Source organism: Ceratotherium simum, chromosome 21 (genome assembly GCF_057802395.1).
Source record: "Ceratotherium simum simum isolate JZ-2026a chromosome 21, ASM5780239v1, whole genome shotgun sequence".
Lineage (NCBI taxonomy): Eukaryota > Metazoa > Chordata > Mammalia > Perissodactyla > Rhinocerotidae > Ceratotherium > Ceratotherium simum.
The window spans coordinates 12,461,217-12,475,469 of NC_141920.1; the positions used below are offsets into that span (position 1 = coordinate 12,461,217).

The window sequence follows — 14,253 nt, forward strand, 5'->3', positions numbered from 1 at the left end:
TCTATAAAGTGAAGGGAGGTGGGTGGGTGATTAATATGTTTGAGACCATACTCTGTTCCAGGCATCATGCATGATCTCGTTAGTCTCCACAGCAGTGCTGGAGGGAAAGTAACTTATAGCCCCGCTTTACAGAGGACACTGGGGCTCAGAGAAGACAAGTGACTTGCTCTAGGTCACACAGCTAGGAAGTGGCCCAGGTCCTGAAACATAAGGAGTAATTATGTCAACAAGAGGACTTATGAGCACACTTACTCTGCGTTAATCCAGCAAACATCGGAGGACCTCTGTACACTGGTCACCGTCCTAGTTGCAGGGCTGCAGAATGATGCCAACGACCATTTGAAGTCACCTGCCATATGCCAGATGTTTGATAGGCATGCTTTCATATCTGGGCAATAGTCAAGGCGTAGGTATTTTTATCCCTACTTTACAGATGAGGAAACTGAGGCTCAGGGAAGTGAGGTGACTTACCCATGGTCTACTGCTAGTGAGTGGCAGAGCTGGGATTTGAACCCAGGTCTGCAGCCTCCACGGCCCATTCTCCTCCACCCGACATACTGAGGAAATAAGACTCTGTGTCCCCTCTGAAGAGTTCACACAGTCTGAGGGTCATCTTTAGTGATCTGTCTCTAAGAAGAGTAACCTCCTGGAGTTAGGAAAAGCATCTAGAAGGTAGGTTTCTCAGGACTGCTAACCCTGAGGAAAGTGTGAGGTGAACACTGATGGAGGCAGTGCCCCTCTGACCTTGGCTTTTGGGACAGCTGCTAGGAGCATTTCTGAGCCTGACTGTCCTGGGTCCCGTCATTCCATTAGCAACAGGAGTCCACAGTTTGCTGCATCCTACTCCCCCTGCCCAGGGAGGACCCCAGTTTCCTCCAGTGTCTACCCCAAGGGTGTCCAGGAATTTCTCACAAGCCGGCATGGTGTCTTCTGGGCGTGGCTGCCACAGCTGCTGAGGGCTACTGTCTCCATCAAGGACTAGTGTGCTTGGAGTGGGGTCAGGGGAACAGCTGGATCAGGGTCAACTGCTGTGTCTGCTCCCATTTGTTGAGCATTTACAATGTGCCAGGTGCTGTAATAAGCCCTTTACACACATTATCTCCCATGGGTCATGTCTATTGTCTTTCCACAATGTTCCAGCTTGAACATCCAAAAGCTTTTATTACCTGGGAGTTTATGGAACCCCTCTGGAGGCTTTCCCCTATTGAATTATCCAAGAACCTGGGGGCTGAGTCTGAAGGGGGCCATCCTATTTCCAAACAGCAGGTGGCGGCAGAGAGCTGGAGCACCTGAGCAGTTCACCAGCACTGTTCTTGTTGCTGCCACAAGGTGTCGCTGTTGCAGTCGGCTCTGCACCGCCCGCGGACTCTGTTCACGGGCCGCGGTGGTGCCCTCTCTGGTCTAGATCCGCGCACATGTCTCAGAGGGGCCTTAACCTTAGAGACAAGATCCCTCCTTTCTTGGTTTCTAACCACACACTCAGTTATGGTCCGACGTGGATTCTGTGTCGTGGAGGCTCAGTTAAGAGGGGGCTTCTCGCTTCAACCACACTCTCCCAGAGCTGGTTCTCTCCCCAGACTCCTGGGCACAAACTGAGACCAGGTCACTGGCCAGAATCCCGTATTCCTCAGGTCACATTCGCTTGGGGTCATGCCTCATTAGCAGTCTTTGGTCAGGGGATACTTTATCCAAACGTGTCTCCCTAACTGTGGATCTCAAGGAGAAAGGGTTGGTCTCTTAGTTCCTCTCTCCCAGAAGTCTGTGGGCTCCTTACCTGGGCTTGTGTGCCCCGAGGAGGGACAGACTATCCGGGTTAAGAGTTCAGACTCTGGAGTTGGGCAGGTTGGTGTTTCAGTCCCAGCTGTATCACTTACTGGCTGGGTGACTTTGGGCGAGTCACTTTGCTCTCTGAATTTCCATCTGTAAAATGAGTATCATAATAGTAACTGTCATCTCTAGGGTTGTCAAGAGATGAAATGAGATCACTGCACTTAGCACAATAAATGGTAACTATCGTTGTTGTTAATGACACTAGTAATAATAACATCATCTTGTTGAAGCCAGTCTTCCAAAGGCCCCCATTGCCGTGAGGAACTGGAGCCCTGGGACCCTGGGGTCTGGGGGGGAGGCGCCCGTGTGCATCTGTTTCCCTGTGGAAGCTACACTCACTACTCTGCTGCCTGCCCCAGGACTCTCCTCCACAGAGACCTCCAGGCGCTCACGGAAGCCATGTATACCAACCTCCTCACTGTCCTGCTGGGGGACACAGAGGCGGGCAGTGGCTGGCATGAGATGGGGCTCTTCGACTTCTCCTACAGCTTCCTACTCAGGTGAGCGCATGCGCCCCCCGCATCAGAGCCCGCCACTCTGGACCTGGGTCTGCCACAATAGTGGCAGAGGGACCAGGGGGACTTTGTGGGGGGGAAGCTGTTTGGGACACTCAAAGCAAAGACTGCAAGGTGACATTTTGCATCTGGACCCCAGGTGTTCACCTGGCCCAGCCTCTGAGTTGTAAAGGAGACACAGGCCCCAAAAAGGGGCCTCGCCAGTCACCCAGAGAGGGGGTAGCAGAACGAGGCTTCAGAGGCCGTCTTTCCTGTGGACTCCGGCCCTCGGAACCTCACAGACCAGGAAGACAAACTGTTTGGGAGACCAACCCAGGCCTTTAGCTTTTTATCAGACCTTGTAAACTTATATTAAAATTGCACTGCTGAATGTTCCTTCCTTCAGCAGTGCCAGACACTGTTCCAGGCACGGGGATGCAGCAGGGAACAGATGAAGTCCCAAAACTCACAGAGCTGACACTAGTCGGGGAGACAGATAATAAAGACAATTATGTCAGAGAGTGATAAATGCGACAGAGATCTGCAGATGGGGTGATAGGCCCTGGGGGGTTCTTTTAACCGAAAAGGAGGGCCTCTCAGAGGTTCTGGCCTCAGAGTGGAGGCCTGACTACAGGATGCCCAGCATGCCAAGATTCTAGGCAAAGGGAACAGCAAGTGCAAAGGCCCAGGGGTAGGAAGAAGCTTGGCAGGAGGGCCAATGTGGCTGAAGCCTAATGAGCCAAGGGGGTAGGGTGGAGATGAGGGCAGAGAAATTGTGAAACCAGGTCTCACAGAGCCTCAAGGCCACGGAATTTATTCTAAGTAAGACGAGTGACATTGGGGGTTTAACAGGGGTGTGATGTGGTTGGACTTAGAGTTTTAAGAGCTCTCCTTGGCTGCCGGATGGAGACTAGAACATAGGTCGGTGTGTGGCGATGAGAGAGAAGCAGGAGGCTGTTGTGGTTGCCCAGGTGGGAGAACGGTGGCCTGGACCGGGGGCTGACAGGGGAGACGGCGAGAATTGGGGTAGCTTTGGGGGCCGGAGTTGACGGGAGCTGCTGAAAGGTTGGACTGGGGTGGTGGAGGCGGCGGAGGAGCGTGGGCGCAGGCCGCGAGGGAAAGAGCGGCCGTGAGGACAGCTCGCTGATTTTTGGAGCTGCCGTTAGCTGACCAGCATCTCATAAAGGAAAGGACATTTCGACCACTCTAGAAATTTGGAGGGACACAGTTTCAGCACAAAGGACAGGCGTTCGCTGACACTTGTGGGCACACGGGGACACTTATGACACATATGTATGTGCGTGCCTGTGGGCTCAATGTGTGTTAATGCATTTCATCCTCACAACAGCTCCAGGAAGCTGTTGCTTTACAAACCCCATTTGACAGATGAGAAAACTGGGGCCTGGAGAGCCCATGGGGTTGGGGTCATGGCAGGGCTGGTTGCAGAGCCTACACTCTCAAGCATGACCCTTGGTGTGTGAGAGGGACACGTTTTTCCCATTTCACCCTGGAGTGGTGCAGACGCGGTCAAGGCTGTCAGCGGGTTGGGTGCTGGTGGTCTGGGGCACCGTCACTGACGATGGGGAGACTGGGGTCCAGCTGAAACCTCCAGCAAGTTCACAGCACGGCCAGGTCTCCTGGCTCCTGCCGCCCTGAGTCCTTGTGCGGGCAGAGAAGTCAGAGAGTGGCACTGGGGGAGGTGGGGACGACGTGGTGGCAGCTGAGTCTGTTTAGGCCCGTGGTGACAGCAGGCACAGGGCAGGGGTCAGATGTAAATGGACCCCGGTGTCTTCAGGCCCTGAGGCCTCGGCTGGAGCTCCTGCCTCCTGGCTCGGCGGCCTCGGGCCTTTTCCTCGCCATCTGCAGCCCCTGTAACAGAAGGGAAAGGGGCAAGTTGGATTCGGGGACACTGATGTGGAGGTGCAGGTTCTCACGCCCAAACCACCACTTAACCCTCCAACCTGTCCTGTGTGGGCCCCTCGCTCAGAGTCACATCCGAAGTTCTAACCCTGGCCTACAGGATCCTGCATGATCTGCCCCAACCCCTCCTGCCTCATCCCTACCCGTGTTCCCCTCGCTCTCTCCCGTCATCTCTCTGGCCTCCTGACTGTCCCTTGAACAGGCCAGGCACGCTCCCACCTTGAGGCCTTTGCAGTTTCTGTTCCCTTGCCCGAGAATGCTGTTCCTTACATGTCTGCGTGGCTCCTGCCTCCCTTCATTCGAGTCTCATCTCAAGTGTCTCCTCCTCAGAGAGGCCTTCCTGACACCCCATTTACTCTGATGGCCCTCTCTCATTACCCCGTTCCAGCTTCATTTTTCTTTGTGGCTCCTGGCGCCACCTACAGGTCACATGTGTATTTACACATGCAGTTATTTACAGTCCGTCCTCCGCAGTGTTAGGTGTTAATTTGATGAGGAGGCGCCGTAGGAAGGGGCTTCACTTCCACAGCGTGAAACCTGGTCGCCTTCTTGGTTTTCTTTTTGGTTTATTTTTCATTGCCTACTTTTGGTAGAAATATATGTACGGGGAAATGGTTCTCTGCTTTAAGAAGAAACCAGTGCGAGTGGGGTGACAGATGGCAACAGGCGTTTAGCTGCAGTGTCACGGGGACCACTGTGAGGACCCTGCCAGCTCGTCCCTGTCTAGAAGGAGTGGCCGTGACTCCACTCCTGCCCAGGGCTGCCAGGCGGGACTGCGGGCTCCAGGTGGCCATATTCTCTTTTTCATGATGAGATGAGGGGGAAATCCAGATTTTTGTGAATTTCCCCAGATGTTTAGATATACGTTCAGAGCCAGCCCTGATGGCCTAGCGGTGAAAGTTCGGCATGCTCTGCTTTGACCGACCGGGTTCGCTTCCCAGTTGCGGAACCACACCACCCGTCTGTCAGTTGCCATGCTGTGGGGGCTCACATAGAAGAACTAGAATAACTTACAACTGGGATATATAACCATGCACTGGGGCTCTGGGGAGGGAAAAAAAAGAAAAAAAGGGAAAGACTGTCAACAGATGTTAGGTCAGGGCGCATCTTTCCCTGCCAAAAATAATAATAATAATAATAAATAAATAAATAAATATACATTCAGTTTGTTTTTAGGAAAACTCTATTGACCAAACAAAATGCGTTTGCTGGCTGAATCCAGTCTGTGGACTGCACATTTAGCTTCTGCTGTAAGGAAACTGAGGGCATTAGTCTGGGGAAGAGGGACCCGGGGCCTCACACGTTTGGAGGAGAAGGGGAGGGAATTCCTTCTGGGCTGATGCAGAGGCCTGGGTAGGGCCAGCGGGTTAGACGCTGGAAGGAGCTCGTTTCAGCCGTTCTGAAGGAAGGGCTGCTTCCTCTTAGTCCAGTGGATGCGCAGGTTGGGAGCTCTCCATCTCTGGGGACAGGGAATCCAAGGCTGGATGGGGGGAGGTGAGTGGGATGCAGGGGGAACGTGGGACAGTAGCCTGGATGACTGAGCTTGGAATCATGATGACTCCATATTTTCTCCCCAGATCAGTGTTCTCAGGTTTAAGTTCTAACTGTCCACCTACCCACCCACCCATCCATCCATCCACCCAGCCAGCCAGCCAGCCAGCCAGCCATCCCTCCACCCACCCACCCACCCACCCTTCCATCCGTCCACCCATCCATCCGTCCACCCACCCACCCACCCACCCATCCATCCATCCATCCACCCACCCACCCACCCACCCGTCCACCCACCCACCCACCCACCCATCCCTCCACCCACCCACCCGTCCACCCACCCACCCACCCACCCATCCATCCATCCACCCACCCATCCATCCACCCACCCTTCCACCCTTCCACCCGTCCATCCATCCATCCTTCCATCCATCCATCCCCCCACCCACCCACCCATCCATCCATCCACCCATCCATCCATCCAGCATTTATTGAGGGCCTACTATGTGCCTGCACTGTGCGGATGAGGGATAGACTGGGGACTAGACAGGTGTCTCTCGGCCCCCACCCTCCCTCATTCCTGCTTCCACCCTCTCCTTGGGAAAATCTCTGTCCCGGGAGATCCAGGGACTAGGAGAAGTTGACGGGGGCGCAGATCTGGGCTTCAGTGGCGTCTCTGCAGAGGCTCCAGTCCCTCCCACCATGTGGAAAATGTGAAAACCTGTGGTTTCCCTCCCAGGACTGAGGCCAGTGGGCTGGGCTTCTGGAGCCTTCAAAAGTGGCTGGTGGTGAAAACATTTCCTCTGAGACCATTCCTGTGGGCCATGTGTGTGTGGTCTCACACTCGATCCTGTGTCTCATCCTTTCTCCATACTCCCCAGGCCCTGTCCCTCTCCTGCTCAGAACCCCCAGGGCTTTCCAGGTCAAGCCCACCCTTCTCACCATTGCAACCCAGCCCCTGCCCTGCCCCGCCCTGCCCTGTGTGACTGGCCCTGCCAACCCCCAGGCCCCTCCCGCCGCTGTGCCCTCGCACCCCAGCTCCAGCGCCGGGACCAATACCTGGCTGCTCTCCGACCAGGCCGTGCTTGCTCCTTCAGCTCCAGGCCTGTGCCCGGGCTGTGCCCTCTGCCCGAACCCCTTCCCTCTCCCCTTCCCCCTGCTCATCCCGCAGGTCTCAGCTCCGACCCTGCCTCCTCCGGGGAGCCTGCCCTGACTCCCTCTCCAGGGGCAGGAGCCTGATCTCCTGATGGGTGGCCCCCCTCTCGCCCCACTGTCCCCTCACTCGCTCTGCCCCGGCCTCCCCAGCCTCCTCGCTGCTCTGCAGCGCTCCTTTCCTTCCTGGTTCAGGATGTTGGCACCGGCTGTTCCTTCTGCCTGGTGCCCCTCCCTCTGCTCTTCCCACGCTGGCTCCTCATCCTGCGGGTTCCAGCCTAAGCCGTGAGCCCCCCGCCCCCTCGCCCGTTCCAGCTTGCGTTTGTCGCCCCTCCGAGCACCCGCTGACATACTGCTCTTCACCCAGTTCTCTTGTCCGTTGTCTGTCTCCCGCGCTAGAGTGTCCGTCCACTCCGCGAGGACCCTGAGGGTTTTGTGTTTTCTTCACTGCTGACTCCCTGGCCCAGAACAGTCGGGGCGTCGAGTGAGAAAATTAGCTGCTCATTAGGTGAATGAAGAAAAGCTTGTAGGTGCCGTGGGAGGGTTTGGCTGAGACTGTCCAAGGATGACCCCGTGACCCGCTGTTTGCTGCCCCCAGAGCCGGCTACCTGACTCTCTACGGAGTCGAGGCACTGCCACGCACCCCTCAGAGCCAGGCCCAGGACCGCGTCCACTCAGCCGACGTCTTCCACACCTTCCGCCAGCTCGACCTGCTGCTCCCCAAGCTGGCACGTGGCTCCCTGTCAGTGGGTAAGCACCGTGGGGCCCTGGCGGGTGGTGGGGCAGACAGAGGGACCCAGAGGGGGAGTCCACGCTCAAGCTGAAGGAGCATAGGCAACATAGGAGGAAGGACATCTATTGCCCTGGGAGGCAGTGAGATCCCCGTCCCTGGGGGTGTGCGAGAGCACAGTGGCGGGGAGGCAGGGCTTGGACCAGAGCTGGGGCTCCTGGTGGAAATTGACACAGCACAGCTGGAGCGGGGCCTGGGGACCACTCTTGCACGTGTCTCTCGGTGCTCACACGCCCTCGCTGCTCCTAGTTGTTGGCCCTGTGCTTTTATAACGTGGACGCAGCGCGCTGGAGGATTGTCCTGCGCTTCGGGCTGAACTCCACGCCAAGAGCGTCTCCACATCAGTTGGTACAAACCCACCTCGTTCATTTTCGTGGCTACAGAGGGGACTCAGGATTGGTAAAGAGCTTCCTGCTGGATTCAGTGTGCAGGGGCAGTGGGAACCACTGGGCTGCACTGTCCCCTGGCCACTGTCCCCAGTAAGAAGGATCCTCTGGGGCCCTTAGAAGTCCCCCAGCCCCATCCCGGTCCATTTGAATCCGAATCTCCACGGAGGCTGGGAAACTGCATGTTTGACAAGTGCCAGGAGAAGGTTGAGAAATACCGTGTCTGGTCTCAGACACTCGCAGCCAGGCCTAGATTCAGATTCCTAGCCTGCTGCTTCCTTGCTGGTGATTTGGGGCACATTATTTAACTTCTTCTGCCCCAGTTCCTTCCTCTGGAGGGGCAGTTGAGGGGAGTGGTTAAGACAGACTCTGGGCTCAGATGCTTGAGGTGGTTTACCGACTCCTAGGTGGTCTCTCTGTGCCTCGGTGATCTCACCTGCAAAGTGGGGAGAACAGTGAGTTCCTCCTAGAGGGGGCTGTTAGGATTGGCTGAGGCAGCAAGAAAAAACCCTATTTGTGGAGCACTTTCTATGTGCCGGATCCCAGACCAATCATTGTCTCGTTCAGTACTCACAACAGCTCATCACCTCAGTTCCTTTATTTATATTCATATATATTTTTTTAATTTTTATGTATTTATTTTTTTCCCCCAAAGCCCCAGTAGATAGTTGTATGTCATAGTTGCACAGCCTTCCAGTTGCTGTATGTGGGACGTGGCCCCAGCATGGCTGGAGAAGTGGTGTATCAGAGCTCTCCCGGGACCCGAACCCGGGCCGCCAGCATCGGAGTGCGTGCACTCAACCGCTAAGCCACGGGGCCGGCCCTATATTCATATTTAAAATCAAACTTTAACACATTGGAGTGTTTAAATTAGGAAAGACACATATTCTCGTGGTTAACACTTCATAGACGTAGACAGTAAAAAGTAATAATACTCGCTCTTCCAAAGCCAGCTTCCTGTGGAAACCAGTGTGGATGTGCTGATATATATCCCTTCACAGTATTTTGTAGGGGCATTGTATTTTGCAAATAGAGACAAATATACACACCTAGAATGTCTCTCTCTGTATTTACAGAAAGGGATTATATTATTTGCAACTTTTTTTAACCTAAAAATATAGCTACTTTCTCCCCTGTCAATACAACCATCTTCTAGAAGTTTTAGCCAATGCAATTAGATAAGAGAAATCAATTACCGATATAAGAATCGGTAAAGAGGAAATAAAACTCTCCCTGTTTGCAGAGGGTCTGATTCTATACCTGGAAAACCCCAGAAAATCAGTGATAAAACTAACTCAAGCAAAAAAGAATCCAGCAAAGTAGACGGATATAGAATTAACATAAAAAATACATCTTTCTAGCCCCTGCATGTCAGTATTTAGGCAGCCATCCCCCTCCAATGGATATTTATACTTGTTTCCTTTTTGTGTGTACGTGGCTATTGCAGTAATTCGTTGTACTGGTATCTCTTCTACCATCTGGTGATTTTATTTCTCTCTGACAGTTTCCTGGAAGTGGGTTTGCCACATCAAAGGGCGTACACATTAAAATTTTTATTAGCTATTGCCACATCATTTCCAAAACGATGGAGAATTCATATGCCTCCCCAAAGTGCAGGAGCCTGCTCATTCCCCACCAGATTTACCAGTCTTTCCATTTGTTTCTTAATCTGATGGGCAGAGGCGGGTAACTTGTTGTTTTAATTTGCATTTTCCCAGCCTTGCCAAGATGCAGTTATCAGCCTTTAAATCCTTGCCGATCTGATGGGCAAAGAAGGGCATCTGGCTTTATGGGCATTCCCTGACGGCTTCTTGTATCGCACCAGCTGTTTGCTTTTTCTCTCTGTGAGTTGCCTATTGATGTCTCATATCCTTTTAGAGGTAACTCTATCTGTTTGAATCCTGCCATCAATGCTTGGAGGCTGGTATTATGCCCACTTTGAAGATAAGGCTGAAGCTCAGAGAGGTGAAGTCACTTGTCTTAGGTGGCAGAGCCAGCAAAATGGAAACTTGTTCTGATTGCAAAATCCTGTGTGAGAACCACCTGACACATCCCAGAACCGACTGCTTCTCCAGGAAAGAGTGGTTTCTTCATTGCCCTTTCCTCCATACAGATGGTCCGGGGTTGTCCCTGTACATGTAGAAGGGGACCCTCCGTCATTCTGGGAGCAGCCCTGGTTGGGGGTATAGGAAGGCTGCATTTCCCAGTGTGGGCAGCAGGTGCCGATGTTGGGGAAGGTTTCTCATGTCGGGGCAGGAGGCTAGTGGGCAAAGTAGCCCTCAGACCTTGCTGTGGGGCAGGTGAAGCCCTGCGGCCTCTTTGTCAGAGCGATTTGGCAGAACCTATCAAAACATACGATGCACGTTCCTTTGATCCTGTACTGCCACTTCCAGGAATTATCCTACAGAAATGCTCGCACGTGTTTACAGATACACAAAGATATTCATTGCCACGTTGCTTGTGACAGCCAACTCTAGGAACAACCTAAATGTCCACCAGTAGGGCTGATGAAATAAATCATGCATTCATGTAAAGGAAAACCATGCGACTGTAAAACAGAATGGGATGTACTGCTATAGGATGAAACCTACTGTTATGAAAAAGGTGCAGAACAGGGGGTATATGGTGTTTCTTTTCAAATGTGGGAACATGTATAGATTTTTGCCTCTGGGAAGGCTGGGACAGGATTGAGAGAAGCTTACGTTTTACAGTATGCCCATTTGAACTCTTAGAGTTTCTTTCTTTCTTTTTCTTTTATTATTATTATTATTTTTTACCATTTGTATGCATTATTCCTCCTCCACTTTTAAAAATATAAACATATTTTAAAAGAAAAGTGATGCTTTTGGGGACCCTTAGACCATTGAGTCTGGTGCTTCTCATACAATAGGGAGTTGGGGGCAGTAGGGAATTAAATAGAGCCCCAAGCTAAGCATACTGCTTCTTTCTGGAATATTCATTTCACTGGATTATTGGGGGGGGCTGTTTTATTTGAATATTGTTTTTGGGGAAAAGGCACTCTTATATTAAAGAATCATAGAGTCTAATGCAAAAATAGAATGCATTTTAAAGGTAAAAAACAAGACTTTAAAGACATCCCCAGGGGGGCCTCTCTGGCCTGTGCCATCAGGTCTCCAGGGGATAGAGGGGTTTCCAGGGGAAAATTGGAGAGGCACTCAGGCCTGGGCCCCTCGTTTTACAGATGAGGAGACTGAGGCCCAGAGATGGACAGGGCCTGGGCCAAGCCCACACAGCATGGGAGGTCTGGGATTCTCCTCCCTCCAACTGCCTTACCAGTCACACGGGCCTGGCCGTTCTATTCACAGCATTGAGTCATTACACTGGGGCTGATCAACAATACCTTATAATGATGGCAAGAATCTAGCAAGTACAACTTACCAAACCCCTATCAGCACCAAGCCAGTTCTGTGTGTGATCTTTTTGAATCCTCCTAATGATCCTATGAGCCAGGTTGCCCCCATTTTACAGATGGGGAAACTGAGGCTCAGCGATACAAAGTGATTTGCCCAAGATCATCCTTCTAGGATGAGGCAGAGCTGGGATTTCAACCTGGGTCTCTCTGGCTGCGGACTCTATGCTCTTTCTTTCACAATTTATTATTGTTTCTTAATTACAGAAATAATATGTGAATACATTCTCCTGGGACTAATAATGCTAACATTCATTAAGTTTTATTTAATTATATAGTTGACGTTTACTAGGCCTGTGCCAGGCATCACTCTTCGTGCTTTATATGTTGACACATTCAACCCCATGTGGGGGGTATTCATTATCCCAATTTACAGGTGAGAGAACTGAGGTGTGGAGAGGTGGAGGGGACTTCACTGGGCTCCCTGCCTCTTATTTAAAAAAAAAATCAAATATGACACAAAAGGGAAATTCTCTTTTGACCACACCCTCTCTAAATCTATCCCCAAGGTAGCCATTGTGATCAATCTGGTGTTATCCTTCTAGAACAGTGGTGGCCTGTGGAAATAGAATGCAAGCCGCATGCGTAATTTTAAATTTTCTATGAGACACATGACAAAAAAGAAAAAGAGGAAATCAATTTTAATAATATATTTTCTTCGACCAAGTATATCTAAAATATTAACACTTCAGCATGTAATCAATATAAAAATTATTAATGAGATATTTTGCATTTGTTTCTCATACTAAGACTTTGAAATCCGGTGTGTATTTTTCGCTCACAGCACACCTTAATTCGGGCCAGCCACGTTTAAAGAGCTCAAGAGCCATATGTGGCTTGTGGCTTCCCTATTGGACAGAGCAGTTCTAGATCTTTCTCCACACATTAAGCTACAGTGGGAGCCCAAACTATACTGTGATCCCAAATATATACAGCAAACCCCTGTTTTCCCAGTGAAAAGTTTTCCTGTTTTCATTTTGTGGTCAACCTAAACAGAAATAATTAGGATGGAAACGAAATAAGCTTTTCCTTATCGAGGTTGCTGAACTCCTAGCTCAGCTCACACGTTGCGTAAACTAACCGTTGAGAAATGTCACTTTCTTCCCACTCTCACGTTTCGGAAAGGCGTTTTATTCAGACTCCACCTCTGACGTCAGCGTCCTGCCCAGCAGCAGGGTCCCAGGCTGAGTCGCCAAACTCAGTTTTCCAGAACCCCCGCTTCTTCACTCCAGTATCATCTGTTTGAGATACAGAGTGAACTTTTGAATCTATATATAATGTTTCGCTGGAAATTTTGTATTGGGGGAGGTGCCAGATTTTGTGTATGTTTCACATGGTTCAAACATTGAAACTATAAAATAGGAACAGTGAAAAGTCTCCCTCCTTTTATGCAAATGCAAGTGAATCCGACTATATTCTTATTTTTCTCTTTTTTCTACAAATGCACGCCGTGCACACTGTTGCGGGCACTTTGCTTTTTCCTGCGATATGTAGTGGCAGTGTATCTCCTGTGAGATGTAGTGGGTGCACTTCACTGTTCTAAGGACTCTACAGATGTTAACTGATTTGATCCATGGATGAAATCACTGCTATAATTTTTTTACTTTTTTTCCAGTCCGATTTTTTTTTATACAACACCATCTTTGGCTCATTTGCCAAATGACATTCACATACCTCCCTCTTTTTTTTTTTTTAATGGTGATAAGATATGCGTAACATAAAATTGACCATTTTAACCAGTTTTAAGTATGCAATTCAGTGGCAATAAGTACATTCACAATGTCGTGTAACCAGATCGTTATCTATTTCCGGAAGTTTCTCATCGTCTCAAACAGAAGCTCTGTGTCCATTAACCAGTAACTCCCCATCTCCCCCTCCTCTCAGCCCCTGGTGACCTTTATTCTACTTTCTGTCTCTATGAATTTGCCTATTCTAGGTACTAAATATAATTGAATCATACAATATTTCTCCTTTTGTGTCTGGTTTATTTCACTTAGTGTAATGTTTTAAAGATTCATCCATGTTGTAGCATGTGTCAGAATTTCCTTCTTTTCTAAGGCTGAATAATATTCCCTTGTACATATATACTACACTTTATTTATCCAGTTCTTCTGTTGATGGACCCTTGGGTTGTTTCTACCTTTTGGCTGTTGTGAATGGTGCTGCTATGGACACGGATATACAAGTATCTGAGGCCCTGCTCTCAGTTCTTTTGAGCATATATCCGGAAGTGGAATTGCTGGATCATATGGTAATTTTGTTTAACTTTTTGAGGAGCTGCCAACTTTTCCACAGTGACTGCACCATTTTACGTTCCCACCAGCAATGCACAAGGTGCATTCCTTTTTTCCACATCATTGCTTATTATTTTACTTTTTTTTGATACTAGCCATTCTATTGGGTGTGACGTGGTCTCTTATTGTGGTTTTGATTGGCATTTCCCTAATGATTAGTGACGTTGAGCATCTTTTCCTATGCTTATGGGCCACTTGTATATCTTCTTTGGAGAAATGTCTATTCAAGTCCTTTGCCCATTTTTTGATTTGGGTTTTTTGTGGGTTTTTTGGCTGTTGCCGTTGAATTGTAGGAGTTAGTTATATATTCTGGGCACTGGACCCTTATCAAGTATATGATTTGCAGATATTTTCTCCCATGCTGTGGGTCGCGTTTTCATGCTGTGGGGCTTTTTGAAGTCATCCTTAGAAGCTGTGTTTACAGGGATATTCGAGACCTGTGGTTCTACTGTCAGACCTCAGGAAT

At 50.2% G+C, this 14,253-nt stretch overlaps 1 protein-coding gene across 1 annotated transcript in view; it reads left to right on the top strand.

The window, feature by feature from the left end:
• Window positions 1-14,253, top strand: part of PTGIS (prostaglandin I2 synthase) — a 44,965-nt gene that overhangs the window by 12,331 nt on the left and 18,381 nt on the right. The window contains exons 4-5 of the mRNA XM_004430287.3: window positions 2,190-2,330; window positions 7,486-7,637. Of these exons, the coding sequence (XP_004430344.1) occupies window positions 2,190-2,330; window positions 7,486-7,637 (293 nt within the window). The remainder of the gene's footprint in view (window positions 1-2,189; window positions 2,331-7,485; window positions 7,638-14,253) is intronic.